The sequence below is a fragment of the Mustela nivalis genome (genome assembly GCF_964662115.1).
Source record: "Mustela nivalis genome assembly, chromosome: 13".
NCBI lineage: Eukaryota > Metazoa > Chordata > Mammalia > Carnivora > Mustelidae > Mustela > Mustela nivalis.
In genome coordinates, this window is record NC_139032.1 from 2748330 (window position 1) to 2776074 (window position 27745).

General features: G+C 46.8%; 1 protein-coding gene and 1 long non-coding RNA gene across 2 annotated transcripts in view; one reads left to right on the forward strand and one right to left on the reverse strand.

Moving 5' to 3' along the window:
- The window catches only part of SPIN1 (spindlin 1), a 76302-nt gene that overhangs the window by 34672 nt on the left and 13885 nt on the right, over positions 1 to 27745 (reverse strand). The window contains 1 exon segment of the mRNA XM_082694242.1: positions 3128 to 3337. Within this exon segment, the coding sequence (XP_082550368.1) occupies positions 3128 to 3179 (52 nt within the window). The 5' untranslated portion in view covers positions 3180 to 3337.
- On the forward strand, positions 9536 to 14692 carry LOC309845866. Its single transcript, XR_014301562.1, has 3 exons — positions 9536 to 12528; positions 12844 to 13474; positions 14341 to 14692. It is a non-coding gene; the product is annotated as an uncharacterized lncRNA (long non-coding RNA).

The window sequence follows — 27745 nt, forward strand, 5'->3', positions numbered from 1 at the left end:
GTACCTATCTGTACCATTCAAGTATGTCATAAAAGGGGAAAAACTGCAATCTTGAATAGACCAGTAAAAACGGAGGCTAACTCTAGGGAAAAACACAAGAAAAATGCTGTGCCACAAAATAGGACTTGCCACCCATCATTAGGTGTATATAAATTACTATTTTAGTGACCAATTTAATTCCAACATAATTAGATGAAAAACTTAAGTTATTTTAAAATAGAAATTCCTAACATGTGGGACCATATATAAAGAGCATGCAAGCACTCAATCTCCGAGTCCTCACTGATGACCCATGCCCTATGTGGAACACAGAGCCCAGGACAAGGGAGTACCCAGTGATCTGTTTCCCACCGGGGCACTTTTAAGGCAGGGCTCCACTTCCTCACCCTCCTCCCAATCGAGCACAGTGCACGCTCCCTCCCTTGAACCTGGGCTGGCAACACAGCAGGAGCTGGCCCGTGTGACTCCCAAGGCTTGGAGCTCTGCCATGGGAGCCTCACAGTTGTGCCTGTTGCTCTGGGCCACTTGCTCCGGGGATGCTGTCATGTCAGTCCAGCTCCCCAGAGGCCCAGAGAGGAGGAGAAAAGTCCCTGGGCTTTCTCTCCAAGCACAGCTGAGCCCTGCTGCACCAACCCACCCAGGCTTCTCACTGCAGGAGAAAAAGAAACCCTTTCGGGTGAATTTTCTTTATTTGTTAAGTGGGCACATGCAGAGGAGTTTAAAAGCAACAGAGCCTTTATCTATGTTAACAGGAAGAATGACTTAAGACAATTTTATAAACAGTACTGATCTGGGGATCAGCAACCAACCCTTCCAAAATAGGATCTATTAGCACACAACAGAGGGAAGCAAGCGACGCCACAGTCTCATGTTCAAGCATCAAACAAGGGCCGAGGAGAACTTACACAGCACCCACTTTGTCTTTAGCTCTACAAAATGTCAAGGAAGGGGCACCTGGGTGGCTTAGAGGGTTTAGCCTCTTGCCTTCGGCTCAGGTCATGATCCCGGGGTCCTGGGATCGAGCCCTATATCAGGCTCCCTGCTTGGCAGGGGGCCTGCTTCCCCTCCCCCTCCGCCTGCCTCTCTGCCTGCTTGTGATCTGTGTGTGTGTGTGTGTGTGTGTGTGTGTGAAATAAATAAATAAAACCTTAGGGAGAAAAAAAAAAAAGAAATGTCAAGGAGAAGAAAATGGAAGACCAGAGGACTGGCTGGGATTAACAGTCTCTGCCTTAAGAGCAACAGCATCTCTCGGTCTAGGTCCTTCAGGCACTCACACCTCAGGACACATCAGTGTGATCTGCTCATTCTTCCTGGTGACAAGGACTCAAGACCAATCAAGAAAACAGGAGTACTGGGGTGCCTGGCTGGCTCAGTAGGTTAAGCCTCTGCCTTCAGCTCGGGTCATTGTCCCAGGGTCCTGGGATCGAGCCCCACGTTGGGCTCTCTGCTCAGCAGAGCCTGCTTCCTCCTCTCTCTCTGCCTGCCTCTCTGCCTCCTTGTGATCTCTGTCTGTCAAATAAACAAATAAAATCTTTTAAAAAAAAATGCTGAATTTGGAATGGTGTGCATAGAAAGAACTCTGGGAAATGAATTACTATTTCAAATGACAAACGTGGGAGGTTTTACTCATCACCAAAAATTCTGACAGCAGGGGCGCCTGGGTAGCTCAGTCAGTGAAGCATCTGCCGTGGATCCCAGGATCCTGGGCTCGAACCCCATGTCAGGCTCCCTGCCCTGCGCTCAGCGGAGAGTCTGCTTCTCTCTCTTCCTCTGCCCTCCCCACCGCTCATTCCCTCTCTCAGTAAGTTCTTTAAAAAAAAAAATTTCAAATATTTTACTGTAGGGGCACCTGGGTGGCTCAGTGGGTTAAAGTCTCTGCCTTCGGCTCTGGTCATGATCCCAGGGTCCTGGGATCCGACTCCATATTGGGCTCTCTGCTCATCAAGAGCTTGCTTCCCCCTCTCTCTCTGCCTGCCTCTCTGCCTACTTGTGATCTCTGTCTGTCAAATAAATAAATAAAATCTTTTATAAATAAATAAAAATTTAAAAATTAAATTTTTTACTGTAAATAGTATAATCAATGATAACAATGCTTTTGTGTAGAACAGGTATAATGTGCCAGGCACCTAGCTGAACCCCAACCTGCAAGCTCATTTATTCCTAATAGCCTCAGCACACCCGTTTAGGTGATAAAAACCAAGGCTCGAGAAGATGTGCGGTGTGCTCGTATCTATGTGGTCTACGTGGCTGAGACAGCCAGGACCTGACAGAACACTCGCAGACGGCTTACGCATCAGTGTCCTCTCTGGCCCAAAGTAATCTTAAGGACAAAGGCTGAGCAGTGAAATCAATATTATCTTTACAAAAGAGGAGCTAAAATAAAAAAGAGATAAGAGGTACTTAAACATCTTAATTCCTGTGGCTCTTCTACAATTCCAAACACTACCTTAACCAATATAAGAAATAGTTCTAAATCGAACAGCAACCATTTCTGTAGAATTCCTAGTTTTACCAGCATAACTCTCAGGTTCATCTATCGAAGAATCTTAAAATGTTATGACAGACTTTTTCAACATTTAAATGTATTCCTGAATGGAGAGGAACTGAAGTCCTAAAGAAAATACCACTAACTTGTTTCACAGTGTTGCCTGTAAGACTAACCTATTCTAGCTGCACTGCCCGCATCCCACAAAAGAAAGAATTAATTTTTCTTAAATATGTTTCATTTCTATCCATTTCATTCCAATAGGTTCCCTCAAATACACATACGAAAAGCTTTTCTCCTTAAAAATCACTATAAATACCCCAAATCTCACAAGCTCTAGTCCAATCACTTTCACTTCTGTCGAAAAGAAACGATCCACCTTTCCTTTCCTACCGTCCCGTCAGACAGGTGTCTACACTTCACTTGCTAATTTAGTGGACAGCTGCAACCTGTTAGAAGGTGAAAGGCCCCAGAAAAAATACGAACATGGTCTCTGCCTTTCAAAGGAAGCTGTTCCCCCATGTATGTGTCCGGAGTAGGGGAATGCACAGGGCTTTAAGAACAGCAAACCTACACGAAGGTACTCCTGGCTTTCAGCAACGTTTCACACTCACTACAGAGCGCCAGGACCGCACGGCCTACCTGCATCCGCTCTGGACCGCTGGCCAGGGGTCTTCCCGAATGGGGTCTTCATTCATCTGTATTTAAGTGAGCAGCACAGCTGCTGGACTAGGGTGAAAATTGAATATTCTCCGATTTCAAACTTTTCACAGAATCTCAATGTTCCTATTAATCCATCATCCAAGTGCCTCTTTTACAAGTTCAGCAGAAACATGTGGACTCATAAGGACTCTGTAAGACAGGGAAGTAACAGTTTGTTACTAAAACATCGCAAGACCAAAAGTACCCTCACATACGATTTTAAACAGTGCTTTGCCCAGAAGCCACTAGCCTTAGTTCCTCAGACCTGGGCGCCAAGGGCAGCAGCGCCTCCCAGAGGCCGCGCAGAACACCACGCTGCATCCGCCTCCTTCACCCAACCCGGGGTGGGGGGGGGGGGGCTGCCACCAGCAGTCAAGGGCGGACAACGGGGTGTCTGTGAGGACGGACCCTGCCATGGCCCATCTCCTCGACAGGACACGGGGGCCCAGCCCACAGGGGAGGAGGGGTACCAGCATGGGAACCAAGTTCAGGTCAGAACCTCGGCTGGGCATCGGTCAGCAGCCAGAGCAAGAGAAAGGAACAGCGCCAGGTAAGAGTGAGGGGCCCTGTGCACTCCCAAGCTTCCAGAAACTGAGCAAAAGATCAGCGAAGCCGTTTACCCTTTCAGCCAAACCGGACTCCAGTTTCAGCCCATGCAGTAATACACAGGTGGAGACAGGGTCTCACAAAACATGAAAATGCTGCAAATCTCACTGAAGCCGAGGACTGCTCTGGGCTGGGTATACTCGGGTTTCATGCAACCACAGGTGTTAAGAAGTGAAGGCAGTGCTGAATTAATTTTCTTGAGACAAAAATGTAACAAAACAGAATGATTAAAAAGCTGTTGGGGAGAGAAGAATCCATTTAACCAATAAAAATTCTTAAGTATACAAAACTTTTTATTATTCAAGTAAGATAGACTTAAAAATGACCACATCTTAGAATTCATGTGTTCAGTGAGTATATCCCCCATTTGAGGCTCAGAAAGGAGGGGGCAGTACACACCTCAGCCAGGAGCAGCGCGTCTTCTGGATACAGCTCTTCCCCCGCGAGGTCCCAGCGCTCTGCGGCCTCACCGCCCGAGGCCTGAGGAGCCCACGACAAGGCTGACATGTGGCCGCCACCCACCTCCCACGTCCACGACAGCCACGTGAGCGGCGCTCCTGGCTCCTGCTCAGCGCCAGCGCCCCCAGCAACCCATCCATGGGACTCCCTTCCTTGCAGGGTCCTGCCTTCCAGAAAGCAGGACGCCACAGGGCCCCCCCACGACATACAGCTCCACACCCTGCCGCCCACACGGCCACGCAGCCACAGCACGGCCTGACATCGTGGCCTCCAGCCGCCTGAGGACCCCGTGGCCGCGCTCCTCCTCGGCACCACCATTCTCCCCGTTCTTGGCTACAAGGCCTCTGCAAGTTGGCCCTCAGGTCTCCAGCACCCTCCTTTCCAGCCACCTGCTCCCCACCCCACCACGGACCTCCAGGGTCACAGTCCGCACCGTCTCAGCACCGAGGACTACCACACCCCCGGACTCCTCGTTCCAAGTCCCGCTTCCCTCACACGGCCACTCCCACCCACACTTTCCTGCTGCAGCCGCTACCTCCCTCTGTGGCCGCACCACTGGGCCACGGTCCGTGGCCCTCCTCGTGGACTAACTGCCCTCCTAGCTGCTCTGACTCCTCGGACATCAACCACAACAGCTACTCCTTCGCTGTTCTCCATTTCCTTACCCTTCCTGTCCTGTCACCTTCATGGCACAACCCTGGCCCAGCTCCCTGCCTCGGTCCACAGCTTTCGCCATGAGGCAGGGGCAAGCTGTTCAGAGCCCGCCGTGAGCGAGCACGCCCAGCGGTCCACCCTCGGGCAGGCCCAGGGGACAGCCCCGCACACGAGAGGCCGGCCCACGCTCGTCGCCGGGCGGCCGGCGCCCCGCACGCTCCCCGCGCGCGCCGGCCCGAGCGTTCCCAGCAGCGCTCGACGGGAGAACACCCCGCGGTCCTGCTGCTCTGCACAGAGCGACCCTGAAGACTGCGGGACACGTTACTCTGCACGAGAACCAGCGTCCTGGGCCTCCCGAACGAAACACCAAGAACGCAGCCTCCAGGCGCTGCTTCCCGCGGCACACGTCAGGGCGGGTCGCTCGGACGAACGGGTCACACCTGCTCTACTTGGACACAGCGCCAGGCCCACGCAGAAGGAAGAGCTGCGGTGCGGGAAGGCGGCCCCATCTTCAGAATAATCCAGAAACTCGCTGTTCCAGATGCAGCTGATACTCCAACTGCCTAATCGCACCCTGACCCTGAGAGTCCAGAGAGGGGACGCCTCGGTGCTGACGGGCGCCTGGCGTTGCTCTTCCCGCAGCTGCCATGGAATGCTCTGGAAACTTCCCAGAACAAATCTCACTCTTTCCACAGGAAAGAGGAAAACTTAATTTGTTCCAAAAAAGGAAAACAAAACAAAACAAAAAAAAAACCTTTTTAAACATACCTTTAAGTTACTCTATTAAGTGGCTTTCTGTCAACAAGACAAAGCAAATTTTTTTTTTAATTTTAAATGCTGACATTGTAAAATCTTATTCCTAGGAGAATAGGGAAATACAAAAGCTTTTTTCAAGTAGTATAGAAAATGCTGTCATGGGCCATAAAAAGGCAGTCCTAGGTCTGGAGAGGCCAACGGATGTGGCCACAAGGTGAAAAGGGCCACACGTGCCAGCCCCCCGGGGCGCCATCGCTCACACAGCATTGCCAGAAACGCTGCCATCAGGCCTCTGGACCTCATCCCCAGTTTACAGTGAGCACAGGTGACAGGGGAGCCACACGCAAGTGTCCACAAGGCTAACAGGCCCCACTCTGCGGACATCCATGTACGGCTCTGGCCGGAGACTACAGGAGCCCCGAGTGCGCTGTCCTGGGGGGAAGCTACACGACACTCAAGACGAGCGGAGAAATTCAAACACTGTGGCCTTACCACTGGCCCCTCACACACACTTGTGCAGCTGGGGCGGTACACCCAAATATGGTCCTTCTCAGGAAACACGGACCCTTCTAGAGGCAGACTGCCGGAAGGCCCGCAAGTAAATTTCAAATGGTTCAGGAAAGAAAATGAAATACACACACGAAAACTGCGAACTACTAATTCTTAAATCTAAGTGAGGGCGTGCTCATGTTACCCTTGGAACTCTTGTTTCAATTTGAAGTTTTTCACACTAAAAAGTTGGGGAAGAAAAGATCCTGGATTTTCCTTTGCTAAATCCATCTTCACTGAACACCGCCAACACCAGGCTTGCAATTCCGCTAAACGATCTTTAAAGTGTGTCATTAATTTAGTATTCCAACTTGATATTCTCCTCCATAATAATCTTTTTTTTTAAAGATTTTATTTATTTATTTGACAGAGAGAGATCACAAGTAGGCAGAGAGGCAGACAGAGAGAGAGAGAGAGGAGGAAGCAGGCTCCCCGCTGAGCAGAGTGCCCGATGCGGGACTCGATCCCAGGACCCTGAGATCATGACCTGAGCTGAAGGCAGCGGCTTAACCCACTGAGCCACTCAGGCACCCTCCTCCATAATAATCTTAAAGGGGACAAGATTCTCACAAACAGTGTCACACAAAAGCACTGTCCGAAAGCACACGCTGTGCGTCACGCTGCACCCCATGCGGCTGCTCCAGGCCTCACGGCCACCAGGAGGCACATACAGGGACCACACCGCAGCACGAAAGCTACAGCAGCCCGCACAGCACAGGCAGACGGCAAGGAGCACTGCTACGCTAACCGCAAACTCGGAGATTGTGTCCATAAAGGAAGAGAGCGCCACAGAACTCAATGCCACTATATCCTATGTCAAGAAAGCATAAAAAATGAGTGCTTCCCCGTTTCAGATATAAAAGAAGTAAAAAACACAAAATAGAATTACATATCAAAGTATCTGCAGCCAGCTGTCATCATCACACAGTGCTATTTATAAAAAGGAAATAAAGCTCCAAAACTGTTCAAGCAAAGATGGCAAGTCCCAAGAGGTCTGGGCCTCCGGACGGTCACCAGAAAGTAGAGGAGAGCACTAACGGCCAAAACACGTGCAGCACGAGCGGAAGCCGGGCTGCCCAGAGCTGTCTGAAGGCTGTTGTCACAGAGGCCCCGGCACGGGTGGGAGGAGCGCGTACGGCCACGAACACAGGAAACCAGTACCCAGCGAAACTCTGAACAGGACCTAAATACTAGATATTAGAGTATTAAGGAAATATTGTATTATATAGGGAAATATTATAGTTATAAGGAAAAATATCCCTACTGTAAAAAGGGTCATACTCCCTGCATTTTACGGCAAGCTTTCAAATGGCCCAACAAAAAACTGTCAGTGCAGCAAAGTATTAGTGAACGGCTCTCAGGGGAGGGCAGACGATAGAAAGCTAGCTCCACATTTTCTGTGCATAGAAAATTTCACTTAAAAAGTCTCAGGGGGGCGCCTGGGTGGCTCAGTGGTTGAGGCCTCTGCCTTCAGCTCAGGTCATGATCTCAGGGTCCTGGGATGGAGCCCCGCATCAGACTCTCTGCTCAGCAGGGAGCCTGCTTCCTCCTCTCTCTCTGCCTGACTCTGCCTACCCGTGATCTGTCAAATAAATTAAAAAAAAAAAAAAAATCAGGGGGAAAATAAATAAATAAATAGATAATGAATAAAGTCTCAGGGGGAGGGGCGCCTGGGTGACTCAGTGGGTTAAGCCTCTACCTTTGGCTCGGGTCATGGTCTCAGGCTCAGGTCATGGTCTCAGGGTCCTGGGATCGAGCCCTGCATCAGGCTCTCTGCTCAGCAGGGAGCCTGCTTCCCCCCTCTCTCTCTGTCTGCCTCTCTACCTACTTGTGATCTCTGTCTGTTAAATAAACAAATAAAATCTTAAAAATAATAATAATAATAATAATAATAATATGAAATTAAATGAAACGAAACAAAAAACAAAAGGTAAAATGTCTCAGGAAGGGGCGCCTGGGCAGTTCAGTGGGTTGAGCTGTCTGACTCGGGTTCAGCTTAGGTCACCATCTCTGGGTCGTGTCTGGCTCTGAGCTGGGTTTGGAGCCTGCCTGGGATTCTCTTATATTCCCCCACCCAATGCCCGCACTCACCTGTGCGTGTGCACACACATACTCTCTCTAAAATGAATAAATAAAATCTCATTTAAAAAAAAAGTCTGGGGTAAAAAAGAGCAGAGGGAGGAGAAAAGGCAAGACTGGACCTGTTGAAAACACAGGTTTACTGTAGGTGCTCAAAGGTCTGTGACTTATTTTCTAAGATGTGACTTTTTTAAATGGATTAAAAAAAAAAACAAACAGTAAATGGGGCACCTGGGTGGTTCAGTCGGTTAAACGTCTGCCTTTGGCTCAAGTCATGATGCCAGAGTCCTAGGATCAAGCCCCGCATCGGGCTCCCTGCTCAGTGGGGAGCCTGCTTCTCCCTCTGCCTGCCACTCCCCTGCTTGTGCTCTGTCAAATATAAAAATAAAAAAATTAAATATTTTTAAAAATTAAAAAATAAAAATAAATTTTTAATTAAAAAGCAAGGGGCGCCTGGGTGGCTCAGTGGGTTAAGCCGCTGCCTTCGGCTCGGGTCATGATCTCAGGGTCCTGGGATCGAGCCCCAAATCGGGCTCTCTGCTCAGCAGGAAACCTGCTTCCCCCTCTCTCTCTGCCTGCCTCTCTGCCTACTTGTGATCTCTGTCAAATAAATAAATAAAATCTTTAAAAATTTAAAAAGCCATCATTTAAGTATCTTAAAATATAAAATTTAAATGATGCTTATATTAATATCAAGTTGCATTTAACATACTAATAAAGAAGCCAATGTACCATTAAATTTAGTTTGTTTTACAACCATTAAATATAACTGATTTCTACCCTGATCCCTTCTACTTTATGTACTGTATTCAGAAACACTACAAGAAGGCGTCCGCAGGGTTCAGCAGACTGCCGAGAGGACCATAACCACTGGCCACAAGCAACTCTGAAACCTTTCCAGGCCACCTGCAGTCACCATGTAAAGAACACACACCTCCTGGGAGGGAGGGACTCATCATCACTGAGAACAGCCTCCTGAAAGCCAGAAAATCAAAATGAAATCTAAAAGAATACCCCAGGGACGCCTGGGTGGCTCAGTGGGTTAAAGCCTCTGCCTTTGGCTCAGGTCATGATCCCAGGGTCCTGGAACTGAGCTGCACATCGGGCTCTCTGCTCAGCGGGGAGCCTGCATCCCTCTCTCTCTGCCTACTTGTGATCTCTGTCAAATAAATAAATAAAATCGTTAAAAAAAAAAAAAACCAACAAGAACTATCAGAAACCAAGATTTCTTACAGAAATGGGACGCCTGGGTGGCTCAGTCTGTTAAATGCCTGCCTTCGGCTCAGGTCACAACCCCAGGATCCTGGGATCGAGTCCCACATCAGGCTCCTTGCTTGGCGGGGGGCCTGCTTCTTCCTCTGCCTGCTTGTGCACACTCTCTCTCTGACAAATAAATAAAATCTTTAAAAATAAAATAAAATTTAAGAAAAAAAAAAAGATTTCTTACAGAAATGGCTACCTCCAGGTCAGGTACAGCACACACAGGAGGAGCCAGGAAGACATCCCCAGAAGGATGTCAGAAAGATAGGGGGTTCTCTTAACCATTTTCTTAAGTTCCGTACATGAATGAAAACTTCCATGACAAGATCTTGAACACACACACTTAGAAGGCATCGAAGGACGTAATGGGAGCACTCACAGGGGCAGGATTCAGGGAGGTAAACCCCACGTCACGGAGAGCAAGGGGTGGCTGAAAGGCTGACGGCTCTGCTAGGAGCTGAGGACCAGAGCCCCAGGGCTCTCGGGGAGCATCAGAGCAAGGAGAGGGCTGTGAACCCAGGCTGCTGTATCCCTAACTCGGAGCTGCCCACTCCCTCAGACGCCTGGCCCAAGCAAGCATAAATGCTCCCCAGGAATACCATCCCAGACTCTGCATTATTTCAAACAATTTTAAAAACGTAATCTACCGCATGAGCACACATGTGCACACACACAAACTGGCCTACAGAGACAAAAATTCACAGAAACAACAAGTAAGAATGGAAAAAGCAGGCCAGAGTTGCTAGGTATTTGCAGTTGCAAAACCATACTCTAATGTATGCTGGGGGAAGAAATATAAATTAGTAAACGAAAAATAAAACCGCTGTGAGCGTCATACTCCAAAGGATAAGACCTACTGGAGAAACTGGTAGAAACTTTCGTTAAAATCAAGGTCGACAAAAAGCCTTGATGCTTCCCTGAGCAGACAGAACCAGTTCAGTCATGCAGGCAAAACTCATTCAGCTCATTGTCTGAGACCGACTTACCCTGGGTCGGCCCTCCTTTGTGCCTCTGGAAATGCAAGCAGAAGCTGGGCTGCTTCCCAAGGCTGGTGTGAGGCAACCACTGACCAGCTCCCTATCCCACGTAAGAACACTAGCACCATGACCAAACCTGGGAAGATGACACAGTCACCGACGTCTCCCAGAGGAGCTGCTTTATGACCCCGCACCGCTGAGCCTCTCTCCATGCTGAGTCGAGCGCTCCCAGTTTGCAAACTGGTTTCCGAGTGTGCGCGCGATAAACTTTTGCAGACTGTTACTTCACTGACCCACTGGTCTTACTTTGGCTATTTTGAGCCTTTGACACTTCACAGTGTCAAGCAACAGTGGAATGCAAACAAGACTCCAGTGACTCTGGGACCAGAGAAAACAGGTGCTGGTGCCCTCAGAGCCCACTGAGCTCTCCCACTGAGCTTTCTCCCCAAACCTGAAATTTTAAGGTAAGTCTCTCTGGGTTCTGAGCCCTCCAACCTTCTTGTGCACACTGGCTTTCTGTCCCTGCTTTGCTCTCTAGTTTCCCTTTGTTGAAACTTCTGGTAAGTCACCCATCCTGTTCAAAGGGGGAGACACAGGGTTCCCAGTGATTTGGAACAGCTGTTAGAAACTAAGGCCCTCAGAGTTAAGGTGTTTCAGGGAATCCAAAGGCGAAGAGGCCCTGGGACCAGGCTCTTGTGCCTTTCTCCAAGAAGAGGTCAACTTCTGGATAACCAGAAACTGTAATGGCCGTTGTGGGGGGGGAGCTTTCTTTAGCTCAGCCCACGATAAGGGGCACCTGGAGAAGAGGATCCCCAACCTCTCAGAGACCACAATGGAGTGCAGAAGCTTCCAAAACACAAAAATGACTTCAAAAAAAGCTCTGAAAGGATCCTTACAGAATGCAAATTAAAAAATTTTCAGTAAAATCTTTGGCCACCTGAGAAAGAAACCTTAACGTACTCCATGTGCCAAGAACCCTATTAGGAGCCAACTACTCTTGAGTTTTGTATCTGAGACATGACTAAAATTTTTTGAAACAGAAGCTGTAAGATCTCCGTGTCTATCTTCAGGTCTGTGATGCCTACGTCCGTGCTGCAGATGTGATTACCTCCTCTGACCGCTATTGCCAGAATTAATTTTAAAGGCTCTATTCAACTGGCTTAAAGAAAATCAGACATTTATATAAATTAAGTACACTCTCTGAAACACTGTACTAATCCAAACATTCTTCAAGTTCATTTAATCTGGGAAAATCTCTAATAAAAGCTAGTTTAAGTTTCTTGGTCTAACAAAAACAGGCATGTCTTCAGAGTTCCCAATAATGAACATGATGTAAACAGGAAACTCTCCTACCCAGGTTTACAGATGGAGTAAGCTCATAGTGTCTCTAGGTTACAGAATGTATCAACAAGAAAACAGTTAAGATGATGGTTAATTATTTAATGTCTAATCCAAGCCTCCTTGTTAGAAATAGGCCATTTAAATAAATATAAATAAGAACAAAGTTTCTACTGTTAAACTAACCGATGACTATTTAAATCATTTCCACATTAGATAAACATTAAAGGCTAAGCCTGCTTATCTAATTCCTGACTTTTTAATTTTTACAGGGAAAAAATATTTGACTGTTAATAAATGTGCTTTATGTCAGACTGAAATTTTTTAAATTTATTTATTTGATATTGAAAGAGAGAGAGAATGCACAAACAGGGGGAGGGGCAGAGGGAGAAGCAGGTCCCCCGCTGAGCAGGGAGCCTCATGTGGGGCTTGATCCCAAGACCCTGAGATCACGACCTGAGCTGAAGGGAGATGTTTAACCAACTGTGCCATCCAAACACCCCGAAAAAAATTTTATATGAAGCAGAATACACTAGGAATTTTATTTTATTTTTTTAAAGATTTTATTTATTTATTGGACAGACAGAGATCACAAGCAGGCAGAGAGGCAGGCAGAGAGAGAGGAGGAAGCAGGCTCCCTACACTAGGAATTTTAGAACAAACGTATCAGTCTGCTAATCTACTAGAGGATGCTAACATATGACAGACTGCTCACAACGCCCGCCTCCTGGTTTTCCCTGAAAAGCAAAGATCTGTTAAAAGCTGGAAAAGGGGAGTGAAAAGTGCACCAGAGAAAGCATGAGAACACTAGAGCAGCGGCACAAATTAACTCCACACAACCATGCGCAGACAAGGCCCGAGGCAGCCGGGCTCCCTAGCGCTCCCTACCACTCACTGCAAACTACTTCACTCTTCTCAAACTGTGTTTACAGACCCTTAGTGAGTTGTGATAAACACTTATTTAAATAGGAAATATAGGTGCACCTGGGTGGCTCAGTCAGTTGACCACCCAACTCTTGGTTTCAGCTCAGGTCATGAACTCAAGGTCCTGGGATCAAGCCCCGGGTCGGGTTCCACACTCACCGCCGAGTCCGCTTGAGACTCTTTCTCCCTCCATCTCTCCTCCCCTCTGCCCTCCCCACACTCACACACGCTCTAAGATCTTTCTAAAAAGTAAATAGGAAATACTCACATTATTTGTAGCTACCTATATACATAAATGGATAATACCTATATTCAATGTGTCCATAACTTACAAAGAATTTATTATACATTTATCTATGGAGAAATAAAAGAATTTCAAAAATGCCAAGAGTGCGTGCACAGCATACACTGAAAACAGGAAATACATGTCAGTTGATTAGGCTTTTATTTTAGTTACTTACACGGTTATATAAATATTTGTAGTATGTGCTGGGCCAAAATATACATTGTATTTTTTGCTGTGGAATGATCCCACATGTTTGAAAGCCACTGCTTTGATACCAGAGTACACTGAGCAACAAAAGGTCTACGAGCCAGCTGGAAAGACCAATACAAAACCAGCTCTCTGTCCGTCCTGCACACACAGCGACAGCCCCCAGGCCACGCCATGCGCACTCTCCAACAGGTCTCTCTGTCCGTCCTGCACACACACAGCGACAGCCCCCAGGCCACGCCGTGCGCACTCTCCAACAGGTCTCTCTGTCCGTCCTGCACACACAGCGACCGCCCCCAGGCCACGCCGTGCGCACTCTCCAACAGGTCTCTCTGTCCGTCCTGCACACACAGCGACCGCCCCCAGGCCACGCCGTGCGCACTCTCCAACAGGTCTCTCTGTCCGTCCTGCACACACAGCGACCGCCCCCAGGCCACGCCGTGCGCACTCTCCAACAGGTCTCTCTGTCCGTCCTGCACACACAGCGACCGCCCCCAGGCCACGCCGTGCGCACTCTCCAACAGGTCTCTCTGTCCGTCCTGCACACACACAGCGACAGCCCCCAGGCCACGCCGTGCGCACTCTCCAACAGGTCTCTCTGTCCGTCCTGCACACACAGCGACCGCCCCCAGGCCACGCCGTGCGCACTCTCCAACAGGTCTCTCTGTCCGTCCTGCACACACAGCGACCGCCCCCAGGCCACGCCGTGCGCACTCTCCAACAGGTCTCTCTGTCCGTCCTGCACACACACAGCGACAGCCCCCAGGCCACGCCGTGCGCACTCTCCAACAGGTCTCTCTGTCCGTCCTGCACACACACAGCGACAGCCCCCAGGCCACGCCGTGCACACTCTCCAACAGGTCTCTCTGTCCGTCCTGCACACACAGCGACAGCCCCCAGGCCACGCCATGCGCACTCTCCAACAGGTCTCTCTGTCCGTCCTGCACACACACAGCGACAGCCCCAGGCCACGCCATGCGCACTCTCCAACAGGTCTCTCTGTCCGTCCTGCACACACAGCGACAGCCCCAGGCCACGCCATGCGCACTCTCCAACAGGCTCACAGGTTCTCGCATTGTTTTCCGTTTTGCAGGCAGGCAACAATCTGTACTTAAAAGAACTCCTATTTCTTGTAACTACAATTCAGTCTTGAACAACACTGGGGCTGGGACTGCCAGCACTGTCAAGAAATCCACATAGAACTTGTGACTCCCCAACACCTTAACCAGTAATTGCTACTGTTGACTGCAAGCCTTGCCTATCATGAAAAGTTGGTTAATACATTCTGTATGTTACAGGTATCATACGCCATATTCTCACAATCAAGTAGGCCAGGGGGAAAAGCCCTTAAGAAAATATATTTTCATAGTATTGTCCTGTATTATTTACTGGAAAACGCCTGCCCATGAGGGGCCCTGCAGTCCAAAGTCCTTGTTTAGGGGCCAATTAATTCTGCAGTCCAAAGTCCTTGTTTAGGGGCCAATTAATTCCAGCTGCCAGGGCAGCTCACTGGTAGTCACGGCTCGGCTGTCAGTTTAGAGGCAGCTGACCCACCTTCCTCATCTTGGTTCTCCCTCTGCTGAGGGAGACAGTCCTCACCTGTCCTGTTCCCACCTGTCCTATCCCGCCCACTCCAGCAGAGCCAAGTCAGGAGAAGCCTCCAGACCTTCTCATACTGTCCTCGCCAAAAGGCACTTGGCTCATGTAAACTATGTACCAGGAATGTACACTCATTCCGTGTAATACACAAACACTACTGCTATCCTCTAACAGGGAACCCGTGATTACTCTCTAACAACTGCCTTGCCGATTTATTTTCTAGGTAGAGTCTTAAGTTTCATAAATTGTGAGCATCTCAACTGATAAGGTTGCAACTGTCAGCAGAAAGTATTTATCTGTTTACTTATCTTTGTGATTTTCATTCCTTAACCCTCTTTACCTGCTCCCCCATCTGCCTGCGCCCGCCCCTCTGGTGACCAGAACTGTGTTCTCTGTGCTAAGAGTCTGTTTCTCGGTTTGCGTGTGCGTTTACGTGTCTTTTCCCCCTTTGCTCGTTTAACTTCTACATATTAGTGAATTTGTATGGTGTTTATCTTTCTCTAACTAATTTCACTTAGCATAATACCCCCTAGCTCTATCCACATCACTGCAATGGGAAGATTTCATTCTTTTATGAATGACTGACATTCCACAGTCTGTATACACCACACCTCCTTTTTCATGCACCTACTGATAAGCGCTTGGGCTGCTGCCATCAGCTGGCTACTGCTGATAGCGCTGCCGTAAACACTGCGGTGCGTGGCCCCCTTTGGATTAGTACTTCTGTATTCTTCAGGTAAATACCCCATAGTGCTACTGCTGGAGCGTAAGACAGTCCTGTTTTTGAGGAACCTCCATGCTGTTCTCTAGAGTAGCTGAACCAGCTTGCACTCCCACCAACAGTGAGAGAGGATGCCCCTTTCTTCACATCCTCACCAACACTTCCTGTTGCCTGTGTTTCTTATTTTAATCATTCTGACTGGTGTGAGGAGACACTTCATTGTAGTTCTGACTGCATGTCCTTGATGATGAGTGATACTGGGCATCTTTTCATGTCTGTAGAACACACGGATGTCTTCTTAGGGGAAATGTGGTTCTTGTCTTCTGACCAATTTTTAATTGGATTATTTGTTACTTTGGTTACTTTCTATCAGTTCTTTACGTATTTTGGATACTAACCCTTTACTAGATGTGTCATTTGCAAACATCTTCTCCCACTCTGTAGGCTGCGGTTTTCTTGACAGTCTCCTTTACTGTGCAGAAGCTTTTTATGTTGATGGAGTTTACTTCTCTTTTGTTTCCATTGCCTCCAGAGACTTATCTAGAAAAGGGCTAAGGCTGATGTCACAAAGATCACTGCCTACATTCTCTTCAAAGATTTTTGTGGTTTCAGATCTCACCTTCGGGTCTCTCATCCATTCTGAGTTTATCTATATGGTGAAAGAAAGTGATCTCGTTTTATTCTTTTCTATGTTGCTGTCCACTTGACCAAACATCATTTGTTGAGAAGACTTCTTCCCACTGTATATTCATTCCTCTTATGTCAAAATGTAATTGACCAGGGTTAAGCCTCTGCCTTCAGCCCAGGTCATGATCCTGGAGTCCTGGGATGGAGTCCCACATCAGGCTCTCTGCTCAGCAGTGAGCCTGCATCCACCCCCCCCCCACCCCACCTGCCTCTCCCCCCCACCCCACCTGCCTCTCTGCCTACTTGTGATCTCTCCCTCTGTCAAATAAATAAAATCTTTTAAAAAAATTACTTGACCATATAATCGTAGATTTCTGGGTTTTCTGTTCTATTCCATTGATCTATGCATCTACTTTTCTATCGGTATCCTACGACTTTAATTACTATGACTTTGTAACATAACTTGAAATCTGGAATTATAGAGTTCCAGATTTCTCTTTTTCAAGATTGCTTTGGCTATTTGAGGTCTTCTGTGGTTCCACACAAATTTTAGGATTGTAAGCTCTAGTTCTGTGAAAAACGTTGTTGGTATTTTGATAGAGAATACATTGAACTGACAGAATCCTTTGGGTACTATAGACATTTTCAAAATACTTGTTCTTCCAATTCATGAGTAAGGATGAACACTTTCCGTTTCTTTTTGGTGTCAACTTTCATTTCTTTCACCAAAGTTTTATACTTTTTTGAGTAAAGATCTTTCACTTCTTAGATCAAGTCTATTCCCATTTTATTGGTTTTGATGCAAATATAAATGGGATTGTTTTCTTAATTTCACTTTCCTCTGCTTCACTATTGTTGTACAGAAATACAACAGCTTTCTGTACATTGATTTTATATCCTGCGACTTTACTGAACTCATTTATCAGTTCCAGTATTTTCAGTGGAGTCTCACAGTTTCCTTTATACAGTATCATACATAGACAATCACATAGATATATATTTACAGTCACCTACAAATAGTGAGAGTTTTACTTCTTCCTCACCAACCTTTTCTTTCCTTTCTCTGTATAAAACTGTTATGGTTAGTACATCCAGTACTATGGTGAATACAGTGTTGAGAGGAGACATCCTTGTCTTTTTCCTGACCTTAGGGGAAAGGCTCTCAGTTTTTTCCCATTAAGTATGATGTTCAATAAGGGCTTTTCTCATACAGGCCTTTATTTTGTTGAGGTATGTTCCCTGCTCTGCTTTGTTGAGGGATTTTATCATGAATGGATGTTGTACTTTGTCAAATGCTTTTTCTGCATCTATTGAAAATATTTTTATTCTCTCTTACCAATGTGATATATCACAATGACTGCTTTGTGCATAATGAACCACCCTTGCAACCCAGGAATAAATCTCACTTGATTATGGGGAATAATTCTTTAACATATTGCTGGGATACAAGTTTTGTTGTTTGTTTTTCGGGTTTGTCTTTTTTTTTTTAGATTTATTTTTGCCAGAGAGGGAGGAGAGAAAGGGTGAGCATGAGCAGGGGGGCAGGGCAGAGGGAGAAGCAGATTCTTCACGGACCAGGGAGCCCAAGGTGGGACTCAATCCCAGGATCCCAGCCTCAAGACCTGAGCAGCCACTTAATCAACTGAGCCATCCAGGCGCCCAGTTTGCTACTGTTTATTTGAGAATTTCTGCATCTTTATTCATGAGAGACTACATTCATGTAGGTCCCCCCCCCCACCTTGTCTTTAACCAGTTCTACTATCAGGGTGATAGTGGCTACATAAAATTTGGAGGTGTTTTTTTTTTAATAGTTTGAGAATAGGTATTAATTCTTCTTTACAAGTTTGGTAGAATTGACCTGTGAAACTCTCTTGTCCTAGACTTTTGTCTGTTGGGAGATTTTTTATTACCGACTCCATCTCCTTGCTGGTAATCAGTCTGTTCAAATTTTCAGTTTCTTCCTATTTCAATTTTCTTAAGTTACAGGTTTCTAGGAATTTCTACTCATCTCTTCTAAGCTGTCCAATTTGTTGGTATTTGATTTTTCATAATATTGTTACAACTATTTGTATTTTTGTGGTGTTGACTGCTACATCTCCTCTCCACTAGTGATTTTTACTTGGGTCTGCCTTTTTTTTTTTTTTTAAAGATTTTCTTTATTCATTTGAAAAAGAGAGAGAGTGAGAGCATGAGAGGGGAGAAGATGACTCCCCATGGAGCTGGGAGCCTGATACGGGACTCAATCCTGGGACTCCAAGATCATGACCTGAGAGGAACGCAGTTACTCAACCAACTGAGCCACCCACGCACCCGACTCTTCTTTTTTTAATGAACCTTGCTAGGTTTATCAATTTTTCTGACTATTCCAAAGAACCAGCCGCTGGTTTCACAGACCTGTTCTACTGTTTTTATTTAGTTTCTATTTATCATTTATTTCTGCTCGAATCATTATTTCCTTCCACTTGCTAGATTTGGGTATTTTTCTTTTTCTAGTCCCTTTATGTATAAGGTTAGATTGTTTGAGATTCTTCTTGCTTCTTGAGGTAGGCCTGTATTGCTATGAACTTCCCTGTTAGAACCACTTTTGCTACATCCCAAAGCTTTTGGAACACTGTCTTTACACATTCATTTCTTTCCATGTAATTTGTTCTTTTTGATTTCTTGGTTGACCCATTGTTTAGTAGCAGGTTGTCTGACCTTGATGTAATTGTGTTCTTTCCATATTTTTTCTTGTGGGTGATTAGTTCTAGTTTCACAGCATTGTGGTCAGAAAAGATGCATGGTATGACTTCAATTTGAATTTGAGACTTGTTTTGTGGCAGAGTGTGCCATCTATTCTAAAGAACATTCCGTGTTGCACTTGAAGACAATGCGTATTCTGCTTTCTTTGGATGGAATGTTCTAAATATGTCTACAAAATTCATCTGGTCCAGTGTGTCATTCAAAGCTACTGTTTTATTTGGAATGATCTGTCCATTAATGTAAGCAGGGTGCTAAAGTCCCCTACTATTATTGTATTACTATCAATTAGTTACTTTACATGTTATTAACTTTTATTTATTTTGGTGCTTTCATGTTGGGTGCATAAATATTTACAGTTGTTATAGCCTCTTGCTGAGTTGTCCTCTTTATTACTGTGTAGGGTCCCTCTTTATCTCTTATTACAGTCTTTATTTTAAAGTTTATTTGGTCAGATACCAGTAATGCTACCTGGCTTTTTTTTTTTTTTTACATCTACCTGCATGAGAAATGTTCCTCCATCCTCTCACTTTCAATCTGCAGGTGTCCTTCGGTCTGAAACAAGTCTCTTGTAGGCCGCATGCGTAGATGGGTTTATTCTTTCTTTATTCTACTCTGTCCCCCTGTGTCTTTTGATTAAACATTTAGTCCACTTACACTTACATTCACTAATGATATGTATTTATCGACTTCTTTAACTTACTTTGTGGTTCCTTCTGTAGATTTTCTCTCATCTTTTCTTCTCTTGCTCTCATGGACTGCTGGCTTTCTTTACTAATACACTTGGATTCTTATCTCTTTAATCTTCACTTATCTATGTTTTAGATAGGTTTTAGATCTGTGGTTACCACTACATTTCTAAGTCACATCTACATATAGCAGTCTATATTAATTTGATGGTCACGTAAGTTTAAACCCATTCTTGACTCCTGTCCCACCATTTTAAATATACAGTGTCATATTTTACAAATCTTTTTATTTATTTTTTTTAAAGATTTTATTTATTTATTTGACAGAGAGAAATCACAAGTAGATGGAGAGGCAGGCAGAGAGAGAGGAGGAAGCAGGCTCCCTGCTGAGCAGAGAGCCCGACGCGGGACTCGATCCCAGGACCCTGAAATCATGACCCGAGCCGAAGGCAGCGGCTCAACCCACTGAGCCACCCAGGCGCCCCAGATCTTTTTATTTTTATAAAAATACTCATTTTTACTGCTTTTGGTTTTTTCTTCTTTTCATAGTCTCCCTCATCCCTCCTTTCTACTCAGTCCCCTCTGGTTATGTCTTTTTTTTTTTTTTTTTAAGATTTTATTTATTTATTTGACAGAGAGAGATCACAGTAGACAGAGAGGCAGGCAGAGAGAGAGAGAGGGAAGCAGGCTCCCCGCCGAGCAGAGAGCCCGATGTGGGACTCAATCCCAGGACCCTGAGATCATGACCTGAGCCAAAGGCAGAGGCTTAACCCACTGAGCCACCCAGGCGCCCCCCTCTGGTTATGTCTTGCAGGGCTGGCTCAGTGGTCATGAACTCCTTCAGTTTTTGTCTGAGAAACTCCCTCTCCTACTCTGGATGACAGTCTTGCTGGATAGAACAATCCTGGCTGCAAATGTTTCTCTTTCAGCACTTGACTATAACACGCCAGTTCCCTTCTAGCTTGCAAACTATTTTAAGATTTTATTTATGGGGGCGCCTGGGTGGCTCAGTGGGTTAAAGCCTCTGCTTTCAGCTCAGTTCATGATCCCAGGGTCCTGGGATCGAGCCCCGCATCGGGCTCTCTGCTCCTCAGAGAGCCTGCTTCCTCCTCTCTCTCTGTCTGCCTCTCTGCCTGCTTGTGATCTCTGTCTGTCAAATAAATAAATAAATCTTTAAAAAAAAAAAAGATTTTATTTATGTATTTGACAAAGACACAGCAAGAAAGAAAACACAAGCAGAGGGAATGGGAGAGGGAAAAGCAGGCTTCCTGCCAAGCAGAGAGCCCAATGCGGGACTCAATCCCAGGAACCCGGGATCATGACCTGAGCCAAAGGCAGATGCTAAACAACTGAGCCACCCGGGAGTCCCACTTGCAAAAATTTTCTGCTGAAAAATCTACTTTATGCCTTATGCAGTTTCCTTGTACATAGCTATCACCTTCTACCGCTTTTAAATGTTTTTCTTTATTGCTACTTTTTGCCACTATGCGTCTTGGGGTGCACTTCCTTGCTTCCAGTTCTCCAGGGAATCTCTGTACCTCCTGCATCTAGATGGTTTCCTTCCCCAGATTCACTAAGTTATTGGCTATTATTTCTTCAAATATATTTTCTGCCCCCTTACCTATTTCTTCTGTGACCCCAAAATGCAAATGTCATTACGCTGATGCAGTCACAAAGTTCCCAAAGACTATCCTCAATCTGCATAACTTCCTCTGCTCTCCTTTGCTCAGCTTGGCTAGTTTCCTTTACTCTGTCTTCCAGGTCATTAATTTCTTCCTCCCCTTCACCTAGCCTATTTATTCCACCAGATGTATTTTTAATTTCATTTATTTGGTTCTTGATTTGACTAGTTCTTTTTCTATGTGTCAAAAGTATCACTGATGTCCTCCACTCTTTTCTCAAGTCCAGTGACTATATGATCATTCCTGCAAACTCCCTATCAAGTGTATTACTTCTACCCACTTCACTTGAGTCTCTTGCTGTGGTTGGATCCTGTTCCTTCATCTGAGAGGAGTTTCTCGATCTCATTTTGCCTGATCTTCTATGTCTATTTCTGTGTCTTAAGAAAGTCACTTCTCTTTTTGATAAAAGCCTCGTGAAGAAGTCCATAGAGGCCTGCAGTCCAGTGTCCCATTCCTCAGGTCCTGGCACTTCAAGGAGTGTCTCCTATGTGTGTTGTGTGTGCTCTGCTATTAAGTCTTGGGAGCTTTATTCCCTCAGTCCAGTCGTCTGCAGTGGCACTCTCTTGCCTATTTTTTGCAGTGTTTGGTCCCCAGCAGAGTGGGGTGCATTTTAACAATGAGTGTGGTGGTGACATCTGCACCCAAACCGACATCCTGCACAATGTGCGGGTCAGGAGATATGGTGTCGGCAGGGTCTGTCTTGGTTTTCTGGGTGAAAGGCCCACAGCGCTGGGACTGAAGGGAGCACGACTGGGAAGGGCAGATCCACCAAAGTGGGGTGGGAGGGCAGGTTCCAGAGGAGGGTATGGAGTGCAGGTGTAAGCAAGTTAGCTAAGAGTGTCAGCGCCACACTGGTTCCCAAAGGTTGCCTTTTTATCATGCTGGCAGAAGCAGAGGAATGATGCCAGCTCCTTTGTTCTGGGGTGGGGGTAGGTTCCCCTCCCAGGGCTCAGTCCCAGTGAGCCATACTTCAAGATGAGCAACTCACTCTCCCAGCTGCCACCAGTGTTCTTGAAACTGCTGGTTCTATGCTGCATCCAATCAGCTGCTGCTGGTCATGCCAGCTCTTTAAGGGCGGGTGTGCAAGTTACTCATGTCCTTTCCCGGGTTCTGAGCTGAGCCTGCGGATTTTTAAGATTCCAGGCCTTAAGTCCTGCTGATTACAAAAACTCACAAATTCAGGCCCTCCTGCTTTCAAAGGCAAACATTACAAGGATTCATCCTCCCTGTATTTCTAGTGTCCTTGGTATGAAAGTCTGTTTACTGCCTTCTCCTACCACGCTCCCCCCCACCTCCAACGGCCACAGACCACATCTTCACCCTTCCCGCCTCTCTGATGGGGGCATTTGCACAACCTTTAGTTGTGGAGTTTGTTCTGCCAGTCTTCAGGCCATTTTCTCAGTTACTCAGGCTGTAGTGTTATCTAGTTGTATCCATGGGACAAAGGAGCTAAAGGCCCTCCTACTCTGCCATCCTGCCAGCAAACCAACAAAAAGTATTTTGTTTTACACAAATATGTACTACTAGAAATAATGATGAAAGAAAACATATACAAGAAGCAGGAGGTACAGTTTCTGTTAAAAAAGAGATGTGAGGAATGGAGATGCATTTCTGTTGAAGGAAAGAAATAATTTCATCCTTAAGTAAAATAATTATCCTAGAATAAATAAGGAAAAAAAGAAAAAAAGAACTAAATAGGTATAGAAAAAGTTGTAGAAGGTTTGTGGAAAAAGGAATCTTTTATTTATTTATTTGACAGACAAAGATCACAAGTAAGCTCAGAGGCAGGCAGAGAGAGAGAGGAGGAAGCAGGCTCCCTGCTGAGCAGAGAGCCCGATGCGGGGCCGATTCCAGGACTCTGGGATCATGACCCGAGCCAAAAGCAGAGGCTTTAAGCCACGGAGCCACCCGGGCGCCCCTGGAAAAAGAATCTTAAAAAAGATATTTTGTGGGCGCCCGGATGGCTCAGTGGGTTAAGCCGCTGCCTTCGGCTCAGGTCATGGTCTCAGGGTCCTGGGATCAAGTCCCGCATCGGGCTCTCTGCTCAGCAGGGAGCCTGCTTCCCTTCCTCTCTCTCTGCCTGCCTCTCCGACTACTTGTGATCTCTGTCAAATAAATAAATAAAATCTTAAAAAAAAAAAAAAGATGTTTTGTGTGTGGTCAAGCTAAGATCAGGATGAACTTATTTAAGTTAAAAGAAAAAAAAATAATTTTAATTTCAAAAGTACCCTGGTACAAGATTAGAATTTGGCTTTCTGTTAAATGGACAAGCTTCTTTTCAAATTACCTACCTGTCTGCTCTTAATAAGAAATTATAAACAAAGATTTTTCTACACCTTTAATATAGTAACTTACAAGAATAATTTCCTGTGTCCCACATTGTCTTTAACAGGTCTTTGACTTCTTAGTAAAGTCAGTCTTCTCTACTGAAAGAGCTAAATTTTGTGCAGGTTTTTTTTACATGTTCTTACCACGGAAATCTTTTCACTTTGGTTGAACAGATAACAAAGTATCGCTTCACAAAAAAACTACAGTCCTATCTGATCAAACGTTCTAAAGCTTTTGACTTCTTTTTTTAAAGGGGGCAATGGCAGGCAGAGGTAGAGGGAGAATCCTGGGACCATGACTGAGCCAAACACAGATGCTTACCCGACTGAGCCACCCAGACGTTTTTTTTTTTTTCCTTTCTTTAAAAAAAAACAAAGACATTAACAATGTAATCTTTTGCTGGTGGAGGTCTTGCCTCAGTGTTGATGGCTATTAATCCATCAGAGTGCTGGTGGCTGAAGGCTGGGTGACTGTGGTCATTTCTGAAAATAAGATGACCATCGAGTCTGTCACATGGATTGATTCATCTTTCGGGAAAAATTTCTCTGTAGCATGTGATGCTGTATAGTAGCATTTTACTCACAGAACTTCAAAACTGGAGTCCATCCTCTCCAACCCTGCTGCTGCGTTACAGCTACGTGCGTGTGATATTCTAAATCCTCTGCTGTCATTTCCACAGTCTTCACGGCATCTTCACCGGGTGTAGATTCCATCTCAAGAAACCACCTTTCTTTGTTCATCCGGAAGAAGCAAGTCCTCGTCTCTTCAAGGTTGATCACGGGATTCTAGCAGTTCAGTCCCGTCTTCAGGCCGCACTTCTGATCCTGCTTCTCCTGCTGTTCCCCCACATCTGCAGTGACTTCCTCCATGGAGTCCTGAACCCCTCAAAGCCACCCATCAGTGTTGGAATCAACTTCTTCCAAATTCCTGTTGATGCCGACATTGTGGCCATGAATCACAAATGTAGTTTCCGGCATCAAGAAGAATGAATCCTTTCCAGAAGTTTTCAACTGACTTTGCCCAGACCCATCAGGGGCATCACTACCTATGGCAGCTATAACCTTACAAAAGGTATTTCTTCCGTAATACTTCAAAGTCAAAATGACTCCTTAATCCATGGGCTGCAGGACGAATGCTGTGTTACCAGCATGAAGACAGTGATCTCACTGCACATCTCCATCAGAACTTGTGAGTGACCTGGTGCGCAGTCAACAAGCAGTCATTTGGTTTTTTTGTTTGTTTGTTTTTTAAAGATTTTATTTATTTATCTGACAGAGAGAAACCACAAGTACACTGAGAGGCAGGCAGAGAGAGAGAGAGGGAAGCAGGCTCCCTGCTGAGCAGAGGGCCCGATGCAGGACTCGATCCCAGGACCCTGAGATCATGACCTGAGCCGAAGGCAGCGGCTCAACCCACTGAGCCACCCAGGCGCCCCCAGTCATTTGTTTTTTGAAAGGAGACTTTTTCCCCTGACAGTAGGTCTTAACAGTAGACTTAATATACTCCACAGACCATGATGTACACAGACGTGCTATCTCCAAGCTTTGTTGTTCCATTTCTAGAGCACAAAAAGAGTAGATTTAGCATACTACGTAAGACCCCTAAGATTTTCAGAATGGTGAATGACCACCGGCTTCAGCAGCCGCACTAGCCCCTAGCAAGACAGTCAGTGTCCTCTGAAGCTTCGAAGCCACGCACCAGACTTCTCTCCCGCGAGCGAGAAGTCCTAGATAACACCTACTTCCAGGCTGGTTCGTTACACTAAAAATGCTGTTGAATGGAGGCGCTGGCACTGGTTCTCTCAGCCAGACCTTCAGGGTCACCTGCTGCAGCAGCTGTGTCGCTACCGCCTCCTGCTTTGCCTTGCCCTCCCATGTCCGAGCAACAGCTTCTTTCCTGAGCTGCATGAACCCACCTCTGCCAGCGTCAAACTTCTCTTCTGCAGCTTCCTTTCCCCGTCCAGCCTTCTCAGAACGGAAGAGTCAGGGCCTGTCTCTGGGTGACACTCTGGCTGCACGGAGTGCTGCGGCGGCTCTGACCATCTATCCAAACCCAACTTGCTCCACATCAGTGGTCAAGCTGCTTCACTTCCCCATCGCCGGGTGCTCCCCAGAGCAGCATCGGAATTTCCTTGAGAAACTTTCTCTGCAATCACAGCTTGGTTAACTGGTGCAAGAGGCCTCAATCTCAGCCCATCTCAGCTTTCAACACGCCTTCCTCACTAAGCTCAATCATTTCTAGCTTCAGATTGAAAGTGAGAGCCATGTGGCTCTTCCTTCCAGCTGAACATGCAGAGATTATTACAGGGTGATTAGTTAGCCTATTTTCAATATTGTTGTGTCTCAGGGAATGGCAAGAGACGGGGGAATAGCCAGACAGTGGAACAGTCAGAACATACAAAACATTTTATCGATGAAGTTGACTGCCTTATTTGGTCATGGTCTGTAGTGCCCCAAAACAATTACAAGAGCAAAATCAAAGATCAATGGTCAAAGATCACGACAGCAAGTACCACATTAGTGAAGACGTATGAACTATTGTGAGGATTATCAAAATGTGACACAGAGACACAAAGTAAGGAAATACTGCTTAAAAAATGGCACCAGGGCACCGAGCTGTCTCAGTAAGAACATGCAACGCCAGACCTGGGGCTGTGGGCTCGGGCCTCACAATGGGTACAGAAAATACTTTTTTTTTTTTTCCTTTAAAGATTTTATTCATTTATTTGACAGAGAGAGATCACAAGTAGGCAGAGACAGAGGCAGAGAGAAACAGAGGAGTTAGCAGGCTCCCTGCTGAGCAGAGAGCCCGACGCGGGGCTCGATTCCAGGACCCTGAGATCATGACCCGAGCCGAAGGCAGAGGCTTAACCCACGGAGCCACCCAGGCGCCCGTCATATCAGCTTCCGTGTAAGAATACACCCCAACCGTCATTCCATGCTCTGATTTCAGAGCTCCCGGTTTGCAGGCGCACGACAAACGCTCACTGATCATCACTTCCATCGTTCACGGATTCTACTCTGGCTATTTTGAATCTTTCACAATATCAAAGAACACGGTTTTGCAGAAGTAAAAAAAAAGGCACAATAAATTTAACGGATGACATTCGCAGTAGGCTAACCTTGTTAAAAATCAGTGAACCAAGAGAAATTGGAAGAAAATACTCGGAACAAAGCAGGAAGAGGTAAGAAACTGGGGTCTGATGTGCTTCGCACGGACTCCGAGGAGGAGGCACCCGGCCAGCGCCCGCACTACAAAGGACGGGCCTGCGGACTTCAGAAGCCTGAAAAGAGCTTCCGGACAGACTTTATCACACCTGCAAAGACAATATGCATAAAAATACGTACCTAGACACAACCGAGTACAACTGCTGAAAACCAAAGACACACACACACACAAAGACCACAAAATGTCGGAGGCGGGCCCCGGCCAGGGCGGCCTCCGCCGGTAAGGGATGGCGCCTGGCCAGTTGCCAGGTGAGGATCGCCGCGAGAGGCGCCGCGTGAGCCGCCGCGAGAGCCGCCGCGTGAGCCGCCGCGTGAGGCGCCGCGTGAGCCGCCGCGAGAGACGCCGCGTGAGGCGCCGCGAGAGACGCCGCGTGAGGCGCCGCGAGAGACGCCGCGAGAGACGCCGGGAGAGACGCCGCGTGAGCCGCCGCGTGAGACGCCGCGAGAGACGCCGCGAGAGGCGCCGCGTGAGCCGCCGCGTGAGACGCCGCGAGAGACGCCGCGAGAGGCGCCGCGTGAGCCGCCGCGAGAGACACCGCGAGAGACGCCGCGTGAGGTGCCGCGTGAGCCGCCGCGGAGCGCCCAAAGAGGACGGAAACAGCATTGGCGGCCGGCGAAGTCGTTGGTTTCGGTGCGCAGCCGGATTCGCCGCTCCTGTGTCCCGCTCGCTGAGGGGTCATGTCGGCGTGTGTCAGTGTGCAGACTGGCGGAAATAGAGGAGACGGAGAAGATGCATCCGAACCAGGGCGCCCTGTCGTCCCTGTGTGCCGAGGGCGATAATAAAAGGCGGAGAAATCAGAGGGAGATGAACCGTGAGAGACTGTGCGCCCCGGAAGCAGACTGAAGGCTTC